The following is a 20,128-nucleotide window of genomic DNA, read 5'->3' as shown; positions in this document are numbered from 1 at the left end:
TGTTACTAAAGCCAAACTACAGTATATTATTTTCTTTATGCATGAGGCCAGTGCTGAAGAGGGGAGGGAGTCTGAAGAAATTTTAATTAAACTACTTGATATTTGATGAGTAAAACTTACTATTGGGTTGTTATTCTTTTACGGTCAAAGAGATCATGCCGGGACAAGGAAAACCTGCATCACCTGCACAGGGGTTCACGATCGAACCTGGCAGTACGTGTCTCTCTTCCCCTCCCCCTTGCCGCCACCACCCCCCAGCACTGCCAGGTATGGTCTCAGAGTCCTCTGACGTTGTCAAGGTGGCCCATGAGCTGCCAAGAACCTCTGGGCCCAAGCAACACTATGTTGCTGGCCCTTGCAGTGAACTGTCTTTGTGTGCCACATATCAAGGGAATGGCCCTGATCCACTGAGCACTGTTTGGGAGCTTCCCCTAGTAAAAGAATCACATCATTTTATACATAAAAGCCAAACTGCACTAACTCTACCCTTATGAGATCATTCTCAACCTTTACCCACTGTCAGAAAGTTAAGCAAATAAGGTGAATTGCTTTTCCTGAACAAAATAAGTGTGTGCATCCAGTGTGTGGCAGACTGCAATGCAGTCTCTGCGATCACTGTCAGCTGCACCCTGTAATTGACATGACAGCTACACAGGGAAATGAGTCATATTATTTACTTCATGTTTTTGAACAGTTAATGCCTCCCAGCACATCTTGCAGCCTTATTCTTGAGATTGGAAGGAACTGAATTTTGGGTCTTTTAAAAAAATAAAAAATATCTTTAAAGAACCAAAATTTGCTTCTTAGATAAAATAAAGAAACCCTTCCTGTATACACAGGTGCACACACACATGTATGCATGCATACGTCCTCATACGTGCACAAGCAAGTCCACAAGGCAGAGCTCTTGCGGGTACCACCGGACAAGGAAGACTACTGCTCCAGGGAACAGAGTTCCCCAAAGACAGCAGATGTCTCCTGGGAACCCCCTGCTCTCTCCGCAGGCTCGCCATGCATGTCTCCGGAAACTTTGCTTGCCTGACTGGGGCTTGTCCATACCCTGCTGTCAGCAGGGGTACTGTGTCCGCACGCTTTGCACTTACCCCAGGCTGGAGAGCTCGCTCCCGAGGGGACTGAATGACTGTTCCAGCCACCCGAAAGCAGTGGCGTCAGGCAGAATGAGGAGCTCCCCAGACACCTGGGAGCTGCTGGGGAGAACAGTAACTCCGGCAGGGTGCCCAGCACTGTCCTGGTTCCATCTCCAGGGCCTCATGGTTCCCAGGAGTGACCCCAGGCACGGCCAGGCACAGCCCCTGAGCACTGTGGGGCATGAGCCAGTGACACACCCCAAGAAAAGAGCACGGCTGGGGCAGAGAGAGCAAATGAGGACACTAGGACCCACGGCACGAGGGACACCTCCGCAGCGCTGGGCCTTCTGTGCCCCAAGAGCAAGGCCTGCCGGAAAGTGTGTACCCCAGGCGCCTCCTGCCTGACGCCACCCGGCACTGGTCTGGTAGCTGGTGTCTGGTTCGTCTTTTGCATGGATTCTCAGAGCATTTCTAGACTAACTGAGCTGAACCGTCTGTAACTTGAACCTCCCTCCATGAAAGGCGAGCACTATTCTGAGGGTCCCTGGGTTCACTGCATTTTGAAAGTCACAGACACTCAGGATGTTATTATTTTCCTTCTGAAAGTGCCAAATTCAAGTTTGCTCAGTCTTCCATGGTGGTTTTCAGCATCGTGCAAGCTGGAGGGATGACTTGATCACCAGGGTGTCCTCTTAGGAGGAGTGGGGCCAGAGGAAGGTCCAGTGGCTGGAGCACTGCAGAAGGCTCATTTGATCCCAGCTCCTCATGGTCTCTGCCAGAAGTGTCCCCTGAGCACTGGGTCAGGAGTAGCCTATGAACACTATGGGGGTAGTCCCCAAACAAATAGATAAAAAGTGACAGGTGCCTGGGCATTGCCTTGCATTAATGAAATCAGAATCTCAGAGTGAGGACCAGAAATTAGTATGTTTGATACTATTTGCTTAGTACTTACATTGTTTATGTCATTTTAATTTTTAATGGACCTACAATTGATAAAAAAAATTTTAGTTTATGTCTAATTTCAAGCACTTGCATGTATTGTCTAGCAACCTTATTACAATATATTTCCTGTGAGCATTGGTGAGATTAACTGGGTGGTCATTTTGCACTAAGTGCATTCCGATGTACATTTAAAACTAGGAACAGGTTATATGCCAGTTACAGCTCAGTAAAAAGGGATCCCTGCTCTCCTCTGTCTTCCTGTATTGTCATATACCTTTTGATATTATATAAATCCCATAATGTACTATTTCTGCAGTTTGCTCTAGATTTTCATGGACTTTTTAAAGAAATTGAGAGAAAACTCTCATTCTCATCTGCTCTTCCAACAAATGTTTGTCTGGAACATTCTACAGCACCCAACCTAGGCTAAGGGAAGACCTTAGCACAGTGTCCCCTGGGGGCTCAGACACCCAGTCACTCCATACTGACACATTACCCCGAATTGGCTTTGAATAATTTTTAAAATTGTAGCTAACTTCTTGTCAATTTTTATATTTACCAGTGCATGGACCAAGGTGAAATGTTGAGTGCATCTCATCTTGCTTGGAGGAAGTTGTCGTTGTGAGGTGCCTTTAGTTTGTTGCCTGTGACCTCAGGCCTCTGATACAAGCAAGAAGAATTACAGTTTTATAAATCATCCCGATCTGTTTTATTAATGTGCAATAACATTTTCATAGCTGTCCGTATCTTAATCAGAAGCCTAAGCTTGTATGAATTAGTAGATTTCAAGGTTCTAGTGTATTTTTAATAACCAAATGGAAAACTTACAGAACAAAAGCTTCTGAGCCAGCAAATCTGCTTTCTAGGCAGACTGTTAGAATTTTCAATCTTATAAAACCAATGCTTAATATAGTTTTCTGCTGTCTTCATAACTGAACAAATATTTGCAACAAAGACAGTCCAATATCTCTCTCTCTAGGTTTCTTTGCTCCTTCCATGTAGCCAACAATCAGCAAATGCCTCTTGTTCCTTGATCACATATTTGCTGTCAGATCTCCATCCCGAGAAGGGAAGTGATTTTCCGTAGTAGTTTTCTCACAGAGCGTTGCAGGCTGTAGCTTCCCAGGTTCTCTCGCCGACACTGAGGTTCCTCTCAGTGTCACTGTGGAGAAGGTGAGCACTGGGCGATGAGCAGAGCGGCTGCCCTGCCTCACTGACTGATGGCTTTCTCTTGGCAGAACCGCATCGCCAAGCGCAGCAGGAAGCTGGTGGACTACGACAGCGCGCGCCACCACTTGGAGGCACTGCAGAGCGCCAAGAGGAAGGACGAGAGCCGCATCTCCAAGGTGGGTCTGGGGCCACTGCTCCTGCGCCCATGCCTATGCAGCATGGCTGTGGAAAATCCAGTATTTCATCCGAATCTCAGCCGAAACGTGGTGCTTGGGACCTGCCTTTCATTGTTCTTAATTCAAATCGGTTTCTTTCCATTATTGTGAACGTCCCTGGACGTCCCTGAACGACCCGTCAGAGTCAGCCTTGTGCAGGCTAACAGAACTGTGCTCCTGCACTTCTTTCTGGGTTTTGTTTGTATTTTGTTTGGGGGCCACACCTGTCGGTTCTCAAGACTTAACTCTGGGCCCTGCACTCACAGATCACTCCTGGTGGAGTTCCGGTGATCATATCTGGTACCAGGGATGGAAACGGGTTGGCCACATGCTGGACAAGTACCTTACCCGCTGTGTATATATCTACACTCCTTATTTGGTGGAGGTGGTGTGTGAGGTCAGAAGCATTCTCACAGGCCCACCTGACTAGAGAGGCAGAAGCCAAGCGCAGGGAGAACTACTACTATGCAGTGTAGTGTGTCCTTCACCTCTTCTTTAGCAATCATTTGTTGATTAGTCAAGACTCAGCAAGTTAAAGTATCATCTTCGCTCTGGAACTTCCCCTGTTCTCTGCACGGGTCCCTTCGGAGAATGTATCAGAGCAGATGATAAGGTTTCCTTTGCATTCTGTTTTGAACTTCCTCCAGACTGGGAATTTCTTACGGTAAGTCACCCCACACTCAATCAGGAGCAGAGCTGTGCACGTGAAGTTTTCAAATAACATAAGAATGATTAGTATAATCATTACAGTTTCCCTGTTTTGATAAGATTTAAATAATTTGCTCTTATTGAAAGAGATCCTGTAGATTTTAATGATATTTCTCTCTTCCCCCAAATATTTCCAGGACTCCACAAAGCTGCTCCTCTTATTAATGATACTGGGTGCAACAAATGGTTTGTTGTTATGTGTTGTTCTTTAGTGTAAAACATATTGTATGTCACTTCTAGGCAGAAGAAGAATTCCAGAAAGCCCAGAAAGTGTTTGAAGAGTTCAATGTTGATCTACAGGAAGAGTTACCATCGCTGTGGTCAAGGTAAAAGTATTTCTGGCTGGGTTGTGTGTGTCACTTTTAGAAGTTCAGGAATAGTCCTGTTTTATCCTAGTCTACTTCCTGTAATGCTTCGCCGATGTCCCATGGAAGTATTGTGATCTCTGCTTCCAGTGTGGTAGCTATAGGCTCCAGGTGGGTGGGTGATGAACACTGGGAATAAGACTGACCAGAGAACAGAATTTGAAATATATTTACTTTTGTTTTTGCTTATTTAAGCTTAATGTCACATGGTGCCACATGATGGCCACATCTTGGATAGATTGTCCTTAACCTTAAAAATCTGCTGTCTTGGGGAAACAGCAGTTATTCCAGAACTCATCAAGTTTTCTGACACTGGTGCCATAACTCTGCTTTCACCCCTGTCAATCTCAGCTTCGTTTCCGTCTTAGGCACTGTTACTTTTATTTATCAGGGTTATGCAGTCCTCATACACTTTTAATTTCTTCTAACATTCAGTGCTTCTTATTCATAGGCATTATGATTTCTCTGCCACTTTGTGGTTTTCTACTCATTGATAGGACCAGAAATTGTGTAAAAGTGGGACATTGTGTCTCTCAGTTTTCATTAGCACACCTGTGCTGCTACCCAAAGAAACAGAATTATGTTTGCAGTGCAGCGTGACTTTACCTTAAGTCTTCTAGCTCAAACTTTAACTAGATCTTGCCCTTAAAATTTTCTTACATGAGGGCCAGAGAGATCGTGCAGCAGGTAAGACACTTTCCAGGTGTAATCCCTGAACTCAGAGTCAGGAGTAAACCTTGAACACAGGTGGCTGTGGCCCCAAAATAAAAACCCAAAACAAAAACTTTCCTACGTAGAAAATTCTAGAGCTATTAATTATCTTTTACAACTATGAGCAATTTCAAGGGCAGACTGGATTTGTTAATTTCTGTGTTTGCCACCAGTGTTCTCAGATTTGTTTTGTTTTGTGCCACACTCAGCAGTGCTCAGGTCTTACTCCTGGCTCTGTTCTCAGGCCTGGCTCTGTCCTGGTGGGCCTCAGCGTGCCATCTGTGGTGCTAGGAATCGAACTGGGTTTGGTCATGTATAAGGCAAGTGCTCTGCCTGCTGTACTCTCTCTCCAGCCTTGGGCTCAAATTTTTGCAAACATTAGGCACCCACTGTTGTTTTTGAACTGTTATTTTTGAACTCCCTAGAGAAAATTTTCACTATATGGTTATAAATAGTTTATGCTGTTTTTCACTCTAAAACGCGCTTCTGGGGGCACGTCCAGCTGTAACCCAAGCTTTTGCCTCTATGAAATAAACTCATTGCTCATCTGTATTGCTTATCCTTCCAATCCTACCTTTCTCTATTTTGGCCTGTCATTTCTTGACTCCTAGTGCCCAAGTCTTATTGCCCTTCACCGTACGAAGTGAAGGATCCATCAGGCTATCTCTTTCGGTGCTACCTTCTGGATTGATCTCTCCCTCTTTATTCACAAAGCCCCAGTCTTTGCTCTTTTCCTTCTCCTATGGATTATGATGATGCTATTACCATCTCATAGGATTTCCGTATTTGACCTCATCCTGTAAATCTTTTCATTCAAAGTTTCCACCTTGAGGGGCTGGAGTGATAGCATAGCAGGTAAGGCATTTGCCTTGCACACGGCCAACCCGGGTTCGAATCCCAACATCCCATATGGTCCCCCGAGCACCGCCAGGAGTGATTCCTGAGTGCAGAGCCAGGAGTAACCCCTGAGCACTGATGGGTGTGACCCAAAAAGAAAAAAAAAATTTCCACCTTGGGGCTGGAGCTGGTAGGGCATTTGCCTTGCATTCGGCTGACCAGGTTTGATCCCCAGCATCCCATATGGTCCCCTGAGGACCACCAGGAATAATTCCTGAGTGCATAGCCAGGAGTAACCCCAGAGCATCGACAGGTGCGACTCAAAAAGAAAAAAAAAAGCAAAAAACTGTTATACCTTGACATGTCAGTGGGCTGGTTTGGAACTCAGTGTGTCCAGAGAGCTCATCTCTCCTCTAGTAAGGAGCTTGAATATATAAATTTTTACATATATATATTTTATATATACAAATCAAATATTATTTTAAAATTTTATATTCAGTTATTAATATTTACTTAAAATACATGAAATTATGTCTTAAATATGTTTTTATTATAGTTTAGATAATTGGATTATGATGGTGTTCAAATTTATAATATTGATGTACAAAGTTACAGCACACTAGTGTCATCAAAGTGCCCCTGACCCTTGACCCCTGGCCTGTGCCGCCTCTGGTCTGATCTTTCCTCCCCCTATTTATGGCCTATTGTTGTTGACTGAAGCTATGGGCTTAGTGTACAGCCTTGCCTCCCTCTTCACCACCCCTCTACTCCACACACCCCATTTCTGTTCCCATAGTGATCCCGTTCAACTGAATCCTTCCCTTGGCCCTTCCCCCACATCCACCATTTATTATTGATGGTTGTTGTCCAGACCCGAAATCTGTTTCTCTCTACAGTGTAGATGGGTGAGATCATCCTATATTTGTCCATGTACCCTCTGGCTTATTTCACTCAGCACATGACCGTCCAGTTCCATCCAGGTTGTTGTGAACTGTGTGACTTTATTTTTTCCTGTGGGTGCAAGTGCACATAGTACAGTTCATTTCTTTATCCGTTCATCTGTTGGAAATGTGGGTTGCTTCCATATTCTGGCTGTCCTATGTCCTGCAAGGAATTTAGGTGTGGTATATCTTTTCAAATTAATGTGTTTGTGTTTTGAGGAGTAGATATTCATCCTTGATATCACTGTATCACATTGTCATCCCATTGCTCATCGATTTTGCTTGAGTGGGCACCAGTAACGTCTCTATTGTGAAACTTGTTACTGTTTTTGGCATATCAAATATGCCACAGATAGCTTGCCAGGCTCTGCCTTGCGGGCGGGATACTCTTGGTAGCTTGCCGGGCTCTCTGAGAGGGACGGAGGAATCGAACCTGTGTCGGCCGCATAGAAGACAAACACCCTACTAGCTGTGCTATCGCTCTATCCCCCTCTTTGATATAGATGGGTCAAATGGGAGCTCCATTGTTAGGTTTTGGAAGAATCTTCATATATTTTTTCGTAGGGACTGTATCAGATGACATTCTCAACTACACGGAAAGTTTTTGCCATATCCCCACCACACGGGTTGTTTTGTTTGCAGTATGCCAATCTCACTGGTATGAGCTGATGTTTCACTGATGCTTTGATTGGCATTTTCCTGATGATAAATGGTACAGCATATTTTCATTTGCCTTTTGGCCAGCTGTATGTCTCCTTTTTAGGAAATGTCTGTTATCTTCTCCCCCACTTTTAAATTTTTTATTTTAAATTTCACAAGTATTTTATCTATACTAGATATTTACCATTTGTCAGATGAGAGGTAGGCAAATATTTCCCTTAGTCCGTGGTGTGTCTTTTTAATTCTAATCATCATTTCTTTTGAAGCGCAAACACATCTTTATTTGATGCCATCCCATTTATTTATCTTTATTTCCATTTGCTTTGCAAGTTTTAGAGACTGCAGTGAATCTGTATAGTTATTTGATGATATTAATTCTTCCAATCCATGTCCAGGGACTATTTCCATTTATTTGTATTTTCTTTTATTTCTTTTACTATTTTTTTGTTCCTGTATAACCTGACATCTCTTTTGTTAAGCTGATTACTAAGTCCTTGGTATCTTGGTGCAATTGTGAATGGGAAGTTGTTTTTTGTTTGTTTGTTTTTTCTCCTTACTTCTACTTCATTGTTTATTTACGCATAGAAATGTCATAGATTTTGAAGCCGGCCACTTTACCATGCAAGTTTTTGTTTCTAGGAGTTTTGTTATTTATTTTGGTCGCATCTTTCTCCCCATATTTTGATGGGGCTATTTACTTTTTGTTGCTGAGCTTTGTGGTTGCTTTTTAGAGTTTTGGATGTTATTCCTTTATCTGAAAGATTGTGTATGAATATTTTCTCCTAATCAATTGAGTGGCCTTTGGTTTCCCCCCTCACCCCCGCTTTTTTTTTTTTTTTTTTTGCCACACAATAGATTTTCAACTTCATGTAGTCCTGCTTGCTTATTTTTGCTTTTGCTCTCTCTGCCATGGCATCAGGTCACTGAGATGCTTCTGAGCAGTCCAGGAGAGCTCTGCAGATGTTCTCCTCCATGTATTTCCTGGTTTCTAACCTTCTTTCGAGAGATTTGATCCACTTCCACTTAATTTTTGTGCATGATCTGAGATATGGTCTGAAATCACTTTTACACATTGTTATGCAGTTTGTTAAAGAGACTGTCCTTGCTCGCCTTCATTCACCCAGCTTCTTTGTCGTATAGCTGAGAACCTATCACTGCGGTGTCAGTGCTGATCCATTGTTCTTATTCCAGTTCTAAGCTATTTTGATTATTATAGCTTTATAGTATGATTTAAAGGCAGAGAATGCTCTACCTTCCAACTTCTTTTATTTTAGGATGATTTTAGGATAATTTTATGCTTCTTTAAAATTTTAGGAGTGTTCATTCTGATTTTTGAGAAATGTCTTTTTAAGAGAATAACTTCAAATGTTATCTTTAAGTCTCACAATGGAGACGTTACTGGTGCCCGCTCGAGCAAATCAATGAGCAACGGGATGACAGTGATACAGTGCTAAGTACATCTTTGATATTCATGCCTTGGCCCTTATTCTTTATTAAAGACACAAATCCATTAGTTTCAAGATCTTTCATGTATTTTGAATATCTAAACAGATATTTCATCATAAACATAGGTCCTTTGCCTATAGTGGTAGGTATTCTTTTGACTTCCCCTATAATTATACTGGTATCAACTGTAATCACGCCATTGCTTTTCAAATTGGTCTTTTAAAAGGGTCGGGTGTTGTAATATTTATTCCTTCTAGTTATGAAATAATAGTGCAAGAAAAATGCTCCAAATTTCCAAAAGATAATTATTATTTGCCTTTCTATTGGGTATGTAATGAATTATTTCTACTATTTTCTATACTCATCTAACTCTAGCATTGACTAATATCATTTCAGGCTTTTGTGTCCTCCATAAATAGTATTTATTAAGTGCTTATTATTCAAAATAAAGTAATTATAGAGATCTTTGTTAGATGAAAGACAGACACAATAGGAGTATTTGAGGGACACGTTTGAAGAGACATTCCTACTGATCTAGTTATAAAGAGAATAAATGCTTTAGTCTTTTTGCATTCGGTCTAATTTCTCACTCTGGCACTACAAGTTCTTTATAGTTCAATCAGGCCACATCCTTGGATCACATCCTATGATAATACCATCTAATAATACCCTTTACTATATAATATGTGTGTTTTTGTCAGAGATTATTTTTCGAACTTTCTATTCTCCAGGTATTATTTAATGTAGTTTACACACTACTCTTCCATTACTTACATATAGAGAAAGCAGAAACTAATTAATAAGGGGGATAAGATTTCATTTTCTTCATGGAGGAATATGTAGGTTTAATTGTAAAACACAGAATACTAGGATATTTCATGTGTTCTAAATTTAGGAGTCTATAATTAAGCTGGTAGTGACCTGCCACAAAGAAGGAGGGACTTCTTTTGCTAAATGTTGATAACTAATTAAACCATTATTTAGTGAAAAATTTGTTTTAGGCAGAGACAGACCAGAGATGAAGGTGTGAAGATAAAAGCAGATTTGTGGGCTTGAGGACCCATCCTGTCCCTCTGACCTTCACCACCTTCATGAGGAGGCAGTTGCAGTAAGGCAGAGAGAGGCAGAAATGGAGGGTTTGCCACGCACTCTTTCAGTTGCCAAAGATCCTGTAAATGTCCTCATTTTGATTTTCTTGAAGCTTACATTGAAGGTTAGAAAGAGCAATTACCAAGAGCAGAAATAAAGAATAAAATATCAGGAAGAAAATCCAGTGTAAATAATGAAGCAAGATAATAGAGAACAGCATGGATTGGCTGCTCTTTCTGGCTGGGTAAGGCTCCTTCCAGAGTGCTCAGCAATATATGGCAATTAATGGGGAAAAGGACATTGTTAGAGAATGGTGAGGCCCATTTTATATGTGACAAGTTTAAAGAATTTTTAAGAAACTGGGAAGAATATGTTTATTGAGCAAAGTTTAGAACTCAAGGGCTTATTATAGCCTACAGATAGTAGCTGATGCTCTGTTTGATGAGGAAATCAGAAAGATCAACTGGCAAGATGAGAGCCAAAGACACAGTGTTTGAAAGGACGTATTTAAGGAATACGTAGGAGAAACCCTGCAGAAGAATCTGAGAAAAAAAATCACCAGAGATATAGAAGATATAGAAGATAGAGAAAAAGACTGGAAGATGAGTATTTAAAATTTATGAGTGAAGGTGATTCTAAAACTCAGAGTGTTCTAGCAGAGATCACAGGTGAAGATTCAAACACTGATGATTTCACTCACATGTGGCATATATAGAAACAAAGCTAACACAGTAGAACAGTTGTTCCTTACTGAGGTAGTAACCATGGTTACAGCAGGAGAAGGAGGGGTTGGGTGCTTGAGGCACAGTTAGCTAGTGGTGGATAGTATTAGTCCTTTGGTGGGGAGTGTAGTGTGGTATATATGTGTCTGAGTGCATTGTGATACTCCTGAAACATAGTTTTTGTTTTTTTTAAATGATAAGTGGGCTAGAGAGTTGGTACAGGAGGTAAGGCACCTAACGTGCATGTGGTTGACCGTAGCTGGATTCCCTGCACCACCACATATGAACACAGAGTCCCAAGGGCACCGCCAGAGGTCACTCCTGAGCACAGAGGCAGAAATAGCCTCAGCACCACGGGCTGTGGCCCCCAAACCAAAAATAAGATATATGTAGCACTATAGCACTGCCGTCCCGTTATTCATCATTTTGCTCAAGTGGGCACCAGTAGCGTCTCCATTGTGAGACTTGTTGTTACTGTTGCTTTTTGGATTTTTTGGCATATCGAATATGCCATGGGTAGCTTGCCAGGCTCTGCCATGTGGGCGGGATACTCTCGGTAGCTTGCCGGGCTCACCGAGAGGGACGGAGGCATCAAACCCAGGTCAGCCACGTGCAAGGCAAATGCCCTACCGCTGTGCTATGGCTCCAGCCCCAAGATATATGATGATTCAATAATAAATGAAACCATGGACCCAGCATAGAACCATTAAAATACAATGTCTTTAGTGAACTTCCGAGAATGATCTGATGCTGGTGGGGTCAAAAGCCCTGCTGTGGGCAGTGGGACTCTGAGCAATGAGGACGCAGAAGCATTGGATATTGTCTGCTATTTTGAGGATCTGGTGAGCAAGAAATATAGTGGCATTAGACTTTCCTGTGGGGGCTTGGGTTGGTGGTGGTGCTGTGTGGGTGAAATGCATCGTGGTCTCGCCATGGTCTGCTCAGTGGTAGCAGTTGGACCAACAGGTTTTGTAGGCCACTGTGAAACAGATGGAATCTCCTAAGTTTGTCCAAGTCTGCTGAGATCTGCCTTAAGCGTAAGCCCGTCACAGAGGTGCCTTTGAAACCAAAACGACAAAACAGAAGCTGTGTTATCACTCAGCACCTCTCCTCCTCCCAGTAAAGGCAAGATAAGAGATGCTCGTTGATGATGAGCTATATACTTTTAAATCGCCCAGACAAAGGAGAACCTCCTTTATAAAGCAACCAAGGCAATGAAGCTAAAGATTACTAGAAGTCAAAGCTAAGAAATGAAGTAATCCTGAATTTTAAGCTCTGTCTTACTAGTTTTTATATGAGCACTATTTTTTTTTAATTAATAAGATACCCTAAAGCTGAAAAAAAGAAGTGGTACTAGAAGCAGCAGCTGGAGGGATAGAATCCTTTGAGATGAGCTTCTGGCATTTCGAGAAGATGACAGTGGCAAAGGTAGGGTGCTTGAGGTCCGAGGTGTTAAGCATGTGAGGAATTCCTAGGACTGGGGTCCTGACAGGGCTAAGCACAGTTATTCGTCTGCCCACCAGCTCTTGCTTAATAAAGCAAAATGCTGATTTTAAGAACATCAGCCCATATGTAAATGGACAGAGATTTCAGAGATTAAAAAATAGTGGAAGGTGGAAGTGAATGAATGATCTTGTGGCTTGGGAAATGAGATTAGTGGGTAGGCCACTGGGTTTCATTTCATTTATAAGTAGTAATAAGATCTGGGGCTGGAGCGATAGCACAGCGGTAGGGCGTTCACCTTTCACGCAGCCGACCCGTGTTTGATTCCTCTGTCTCTCTCAGAGAGCCCAGGAAGCTACCAAGAGTATCGCACCTGCACGGCAGAGCCTGGCAAGCTACCTGTGGCGTATTGGATATGCCAAAAACAGTAACAATAAGTCTCACATTGAGAGACGTTACTGTGCCCGCTAGAACAAATCGATGAACCACGGGATGACAGTGACGGTGAATAAGATCTGGGGCTGGAAATAGTGAATCCTTGCAGAACGCATCTATTTAAGGATTCTGGCATCACAGGAGTCAGCAGATTTGGAGTTGTTGGTTTTATGACTGCATAGTCATATTCATGCTATCTGCTGAGTTGATGTTAGGGTTTGATGAAACAATCTGTCATTGCGGACAGTCTACGGGGTCACTGGGGGCCAGGAGATTGGTGGATGAGCTGTGAAGGCTAGAATGGGGGCCGTCAGTTTCAGAAGTGGGCATTTAAGTGAGCTCAGCTGAAGGAGACTTTCTTCTCCCTGCCTAGAAATGTGGCAGGACAGAAGCTGCCTCCCCTGCTGCAGGGGGCAGGGGCATGGCAGGGACCCTCCCAGGGAAGGCTTCCTTGGCACCCAGCAGGGCAGAGAGCATAGTGGCTTGCAAACTGTGGTTGCGTTCAGCTTGCTTCTGATCCTTGCCGACGTTCCCAAAGAGAGAAAGGGCTTAATAAAGAGATTGAGTCTTAGCACCTGGGCAGAGGAGCTGAAGCTCTCTGTGAACTCTTTTGAGGAAATGGTGATGTCCCAGAGTCTCCATTTCTGACAAACTTGAAATGAAATCTTACAAGCAGATAATGTTAAAATTTAGAGCCTGATACACCTTGTCTTCATCTATTTCATTGCTGGTAATATCAATGTTGGGCTGTTTGTGTTGTTGTTGTTTATTTTCTAAGCCATGGTTGTAATCAGAACGTGCACAGAATGTATAGATTGATTATTTTTTTTTTCCTGCTTTTTTTTTGGGTCACACCCGGCGATGCACAGGGGTTACTCCTGGCTCTGCACTAAGAAATTACTCCTGGTGGTGCTCAGGGGACCATATGGGATGCTGGGATTTGAACCCGGGTCAGCCGCATGCAAGGCAAACGCCCTACCCGCTGTGCTATCACTCCAGCCCCCAGATTGATTTTTTCATTGGCTGTTCATTGTTCACTTCTTCATTCAGTCTTGGAGTATTTCCTGTATGCCTGCTCTGTACCAGGTGCTAGATCAACTAGTAGTGATCTAGTTGATCTAGTCTTTGGTTTCATAAATTAGAGAAAATTACTTAGAATTAGATGACTTACATCAGAGACATTGAGCCATTTTTAAAACATTAAATACATTCTAGTTGAATTATTAAATTCTAAAAATAAACCATAATATATTAGATAAATATAGATTTTTTAAGTTATTCTACAAAAGGTGTTTCTTTCTGGTGCTGTGTCAGTTATTGCTCTAGATAATCATTGCTATAAGCAAGGAAAGATATACTGTATATCAGAAAATAAAATTTAAAGAAGAAAGGATTCTTGTTTTACCTGAAAGCACTCAAGCTCAGTATGTTTAAAATAGAATTGCCTGCAAATAAAGAAATAAGAAAAATGTGTATAAGTCAAAAATATGAATAGATGGCTCAGAAAAAGAAAAATATAGGACAATGATTGAGTATAGTTAGTACTGATTAATTAATATGAATTTGAAAGTCAGTGAAATGCTCGCTTTTGTCTTCCCAATTTGCACAGATTTGGTTTGAAGACTGGTGTGCTTTTGCTTGTTTGTTTGTGTTACTGTTTTTTGTTTTGAACCACACCCGGCTGTGCTCAGGGCTCACTCCTGTGGTGGTTGAGGTTCCATATGTAGTTCTGGGTATTGAATCAGATCAGTGCGTGCAAGACAGATGCCCTGCCATGCTGTACTGTCACTCTGGCACTTGGTTTAAAGATACTTAAAGTTGAGGGAAAGCAAAGATCCGGTTACGTGGGACAGTTTGTGTGCATCAAAGCTGTTGTATGTACCTTTCGTTCAGCATGCATATTCTGGGCACATCCTTTGGGCATCAGAATTCTGTGTACAGTTAAGATTCATGGATCTCAATAGGGTTTTGATGATCAGATTGAAAAAGTGAATTCTGATAAAACCATAGCACTGCCTGCCCCCAGTAGCGCCCCCTGGCACCTGCCAGCCTCTGTCCCAGATCGTTCATTCTCCTGTCCCCAGTCATTCATTCTCCTGCCTTCTCCCCCACATGTTCCCAGCGGGCTCGGGACATGCTGCTTCTTTCTCTCCTGGGTTCTTTTCAATGTTTCTGTCTGTCTGTTCATTTTTGATCTTTAAACATCCCTGGCTTGCACATCCACATACTATTTTGAAATCTGTCTCTTGCTCTCACAAGTATGAATGGAACATATGTCCATTAAACAGCCCTTCAGGTGGTTCTCTAACTGGGGCTCTGGCCTCCTTGGGCCACCACTGAGTAGACACCTGCATTGCCTAGGCCTTGGTTGAATAGTTTACCGGGGAAGGCAGTGAGGGATTCCTGTTGGGTTGCCTGGGGTCAGCTGAGCAAGCGGGTTATAAAGGTTGCCCATCAGAGTGGCCAGCAAGACTTGTCCACAGATAACACAGTGACCCGCCTCCTGCTGCAGAGTGAGTGAGGGTCACTCTTTCCCCTTTGCTCCAGATGCTGCCTGATTGAGCCTCCTTGAAAACAGGCCTGCACCCCCTACTTTTTCCCTGTCTCAAACATGCCAGAGACCACCCAGATCACCGTTAGCTGAAAATACATGCCATAAATGCTGCGTAATCTGGGAAATTTCTTTCCAGAGCACCAAACTATGTCCCCCAGCTCTCAGCTCATCTTAGGGTCTGACGTTCCCAGGTGCTGTTCCCCAGACAGGGTCTCAGGATTCCTCCTCCTCTTCCTCCTCTTCCCCTCCTCTTCTTTCTTCCTTCTCTTCTTCCTTCCTCTTCTTCCTCTCCTCTCTCTCTCTTCTCTCTCTCTCCCCCCACACACACACTTTTAAATCATTTTTTTTAAATGTGATAGGGACACATGATCTTCCTGGGTGTAAAAAATTAAGTGGAATGTAGTAGGAATTTCAAGTACAAGATAAGCTACAGAAAATAGACTTTGAACTCAGATATTTTATTTCTGAACATATAAATTGGACTATAAGGTTTTGTTAAAACTCTAAACCACTGAATTCATGGGGGAAGAGTTTGGTAACTGCGATAAAAATATTCAAATAGAATTTCTTGCCAAACATCCCTGGTTTTGCTATTGCATGCTCCTCCCTGTGAAAAATGAACATACTGGTCCTCGATTGACAACTGCATGATGCTAGGCAATTAATGTCTATGCTTCAGTTTTCCTGGATATAAAACAAGAATCACTACCTTGGGAGTTGTTATGAGAATTGAGTGAACATCTGAAAGTCCTTAGATGGCTGCTCTGATGTTGATGATGGAACATCATTCGCTGCGTTTATTAGAATCCTACACACAGGAAGAACCTCTCATCAGCAAATGAGTGCCCTTTTCCTAACTTTTCCTAGCAGTTTAAAGTAGGTGGGTGCCTATTGTGTACAGGCATAACTGTCACTGACATCTGGTTGCTCACCAATTTGCTCAAGCGGGCACCAATAACGTCTCCATTGTGAGACTTGTTGTTACTGTTTTGGGCATATTGAATACACCACGGGGAGTTTGCCAGGCTTTGCCGTACGGGCGAGATACTATTGGTAGCTTGTCAGGCTCTCCGAGAGGGGCAAAGGAATCGAACCCATGCAAGGTTCGGCCACATGCAAGGCAAATGCCCTACCGCTGTGCTATTGCTCCAGCCCCTGTGTACAGGCATATTCTTATAAATTCCTAAAATGTATGTTTCTTCATGTATCAGACTTACCTAATGTGTTTGGTAGCTACTTCTTTAATTGCTTTGACTGAGATTTGAAATCAACCAATCAGGACTCTATAGTGTTCTTTTGAAGATCTGATTGAAGCAACAATATGAACTAAACAAAGTAGTTATTTGCTCAAACAGATACAGAAGGAGTGAAAAATAGTCAAATAACCCTCTCTTTGAGATACGAGGAACTTTCACTGGGGGTCTGGAATTGAATCCATTTCTGATACATTTCCTTCCAGGAACATAAACAGGAGGATTCAGGGACATTGCTTATGTCACAGAATCTCCATTTCTGAGCTATCTAGATCTTCATCTGCTCAATAGAACATACTATCTGCAGCTGAAAGAGCTAGTTGATGTTTGGATTTCAGAAAACTTTCTTTCAAACAAACATAACCTTCTCTGCCTCAAAATACTTACAAGACATTTACCTAAAGTACAAACAAATTCTTAGGGGAGTATTTCCAAGAGGACTGATCAACTCCTACTGTGGTATCAGTACCTCCTAGAACTTGAGAAATGGAACTTCTCAGATCCCACTTTAGATCTGCTAAATCAGAAACAAGTCTTCAGGTGATTTTTTTTCATAGCTGGTTGCAAAAATATATATATTTAATAAGTTTACAATATCCAGGTAATCCCTACACAGGCTAAAATTTGTAATATTAACTACAGTTTAGGAAAGGCTCTATACCAAAAAATATTATTTTGTTCACCAACATAAAAGGAAAGTTTGGTTATTCTTTGAATTAAATATTTATTTCATCCAGTGTGTGTTATTATAAAAAATTGTAACAAATGCATTTGTTATTTAAAATAGTATTACTTACTGGTATTTGCCCTCTTTTTTTCTTTTTTTTATGTATACATGGTAGACGAATTGGATTTTATGTCAATACTTTCAAAAATGTCTCTAGTCTCGAGGCCAAGTTTCATAAGGAAATTGCAGTGGTGAGTATTAATTCATTATGAATTATAGAATATAAAGTAAGTGAATGTTTATTTTTGGAAGCAAATGAAATGACAGAATTTTGTAAGAAAATTCTTTTGTATATTTCTTAATGCTCTCAGTAATAGTTCACAGTTTTACGTTGTGACCACATTTATATCTTTTAAAGATTTTAATTTAAAGATTTATTAAAAATAATAAATCAGTGCCTTTTAATTTTCTTTGATTTCTTTTTTTCATTTTGCTCTCTTATAGTCTTTATTTTTTTTTTAAATCCAGATTTTAAAATTTGAGTTTAACATTATAGGTTGGGGAAAAAACTGGTCTCTACATATTCAGATAAATTAGCAGCTCTTATTGTCTAATATTTTCTTAGTTTTGTGCAGTAGTTTGTGACGTTATATAGAAGGACCCCAAAAACAGTGGGTTTTATTTTCTGCTCTAAACTCATTAGTGCAAATATTTTCTTTTTTTAGTGTATATATTTGTGGCAACTCAGTTTGGGTGTTACTTTTAAATTGTCGTGTGTGCACAACTTAAATTATCCTGAGACTTATTTTTCATGCTACCATACTAGTTGTTGTTTTTTAAGATAAAGCTCCTTGCTTGGCACAGTATCCTCATTGGCACCAGAATGACTTGCAACTAATAGAAAAGTGTCTCTGCCCTTAGCTTTGCCACAAACTATTTGAGGTGATGACGAAACTGGGCGACCAGCATGCTGACAAGGCCTTCACCATTCAGGGAGCCCCAAGGTAGGTCCTGTTCCGCAGAGCCAAGTTCACCTGTGTCCCTCTGTGCAGTGTGTTGAGTTTCCTTTAGCCTGCTCGCCTGTACGACTGTGCTCATTCTGGCCGGGCCTAAACTAGAGCCGTTCCCTCTGCGGCCTCACACCAGCCTGCTTTCCCTGCTTCTGCGTTTACCTTCAGCCATTGTGTATTTACCCTATTGGCTCTTTCACGGTGTCACAGTCACATAGCAAAATGACAATTGTTGGTTCTTTTTGCTTCCCATGGGTCCAAATAGCAGTGGTATGAAAATTGAAATATATAATGTCTCACTGAGCACTTACTACTTTCTTTGGTGGAAAGAGAAATTCTCAAAGCGCATGAGAGTTAAGTCAGACTTTCTCTCTGCTGTTGACCTTTCTTTCCTGCATATGTTTGAGGAAAAGAGAGAGAAAGTAATCGAGGTCTCTCCACCTCCTCCTCTCCTAGTTCTCCTGGCCTAGAAAGCACTGCGTTCTTCCTTTCATTGCACACTGTTGTTTTGAGTTGGCACTCAAAAGCCAAAGACCCAGAAATCCAAAGGTGGCTTCTCTGGTGCCTGCTAGTCAGCTTCCCAGCAGCTCCTGACAGCTGAATCTGTCCTTCTCAAGGAATGCAGGCTGGTGAGCTCTGGGCTGGGAGTCAGAAGACTTTGTTTGGTCACTGGGTAACTTGAATTGCTTTATTTGAGTGAATCCGGTAACCTCCTTGGTTAATCATCTCATTTTTAAAATCATAGAAAAAAACATTGATATTAAGCCAACTTGTAAGTATTATACAACCCTAAAGGTTTATATTTAAGGCTTCAGTGTTATTATATGCAATAACCTCATGCAGACATTTATAAAATGCACTTATGCTCACACACACACACACACACACACACACACACACACACTCCTCATCTCCATGTGTCAGTCAGAGCATCCCACTGGGTATAACTCATTAATTTTATTCACTGCTGTTTGGATTAGCTGCACTATCAATCTCTATTATAATAGTCACACAAAATGAACATTAAGTACTTCATCCTTAAAATGATATCTGAAAGAGTTAGCTATTTTCAAAGATAGACTTATGTCAACTTGTGTCTAGGAATGAATGAAGAACTATAATAAGAATACTAGTATTTGGCTCTTTGAGAAATAAAATGCACTAAGAAATTCAGGGTTACTTTCTCCCGGAGGATGAAATATTTGATGTCATATCAGGTGGAGGGAAAGTTGGGGCCCTTTTAACAAATGCTCTTTTCATCTTTCTCAATGCCCTTCTGCAGTCTGGTGAGGTGAGTCCGTCCACCGGGTTCTCCGCCAGGCACAGATTGGCGCTCTGCTTCCCAACAGAGCCCGTGGTTCTGTGCACAGAGCCGCGGGCATGGGATGCATTGTTCTCTCTGAGAACCCTCCCCTACTCCCTAAATCTGTGTGCCCTGCTGCTGCTTATGTGCTCATGTATTTTGAGATGCAGACCTTTAGCAGTAGACCGTGAGTTTTAGAGTAGGCTGTCCCCTCTTACCTCTTAGTCCTCGTGTTTGGGCTATTCATAAACATCTGGGCCCATGCCAGCAACACAGTGAGCTGTCAATAAATGCCACTGAATCTCAGCCAGCACATTTGTTTGTACATGTCAGGGTATTCGAGTTGGGTCACTATTCTATAAGGTGCTAGAAGGAGATTGATGTGATAATAGATTTTCAAATTTTATTAGAAAGCCCTCCTACAGAATTTTCATGACCACCATCTTGAGAAAGCCTTTTGATTTTAAATCATCAGGGTATATTTTTTTGGGATGCTTTTCTATATGTATATGAATCAAGAGCATAGTTCATTTACCTTGTATTTGGAAGCTCTTGCAGTCTCCTGGCGG

At 41.8% G+C, this 20,128-nt stretch overlaps 1 protein-coding gene across 5 annotated transcripts in view; it reads left to right on the top strand.

Moving 5' to 3' along the window:
• Nucleotides 1-20,128, top strand: part of AMPH (amphiphysin) — a 241,854-nt gene that overhangs the window by 163,437 nt on the left and 58,289 nt on the right. For all 5 annotated transcript variants that reach the window (XM_055147158.1, XM_055147157.1, XM_055147155.1 and 2 more), the window contains exons 6-9: nucleotides 3,269-3,376; nucleotides 4,364-4,449; nucleotides 17,422-17,497; nucleotides 18,168-18,250. In XM_055147158.1, the coding sequence (XP_055003133.1) occupies nucleotides 3,269-3,376; nucleotides 4,364-4,449; nucleotides 17,422-17,497; nucleotides 18,168-18,250 (353 nt within the window). The remainder of the gene's footprint in view (nucleotides 1-3,268; nucleotides 3,377-4,363; nucleotides 4,450-17,421; nucleotides 17,498-18,167; nucleotides 18,251-20,128) is intronic.

This window comes from Sorex araneus, chromosome 1 (assembly GCF_027595985.1).
Source record: "Sorex araneus isolate mSorAra2 chromosome 1, mSorAra2.pri, whole genome shotgun sequence".
Lineage (NCBI taxonomy): Eukaryota > Metazoa > Chordata > Mammalia > Eulipotyphla > Soricidae > Sorex > Sorex araneus.
Note: the sequence above shows the minus strand (reverse complement) of the source record. Positions and strands in the feature narration are given on the sequence as shown.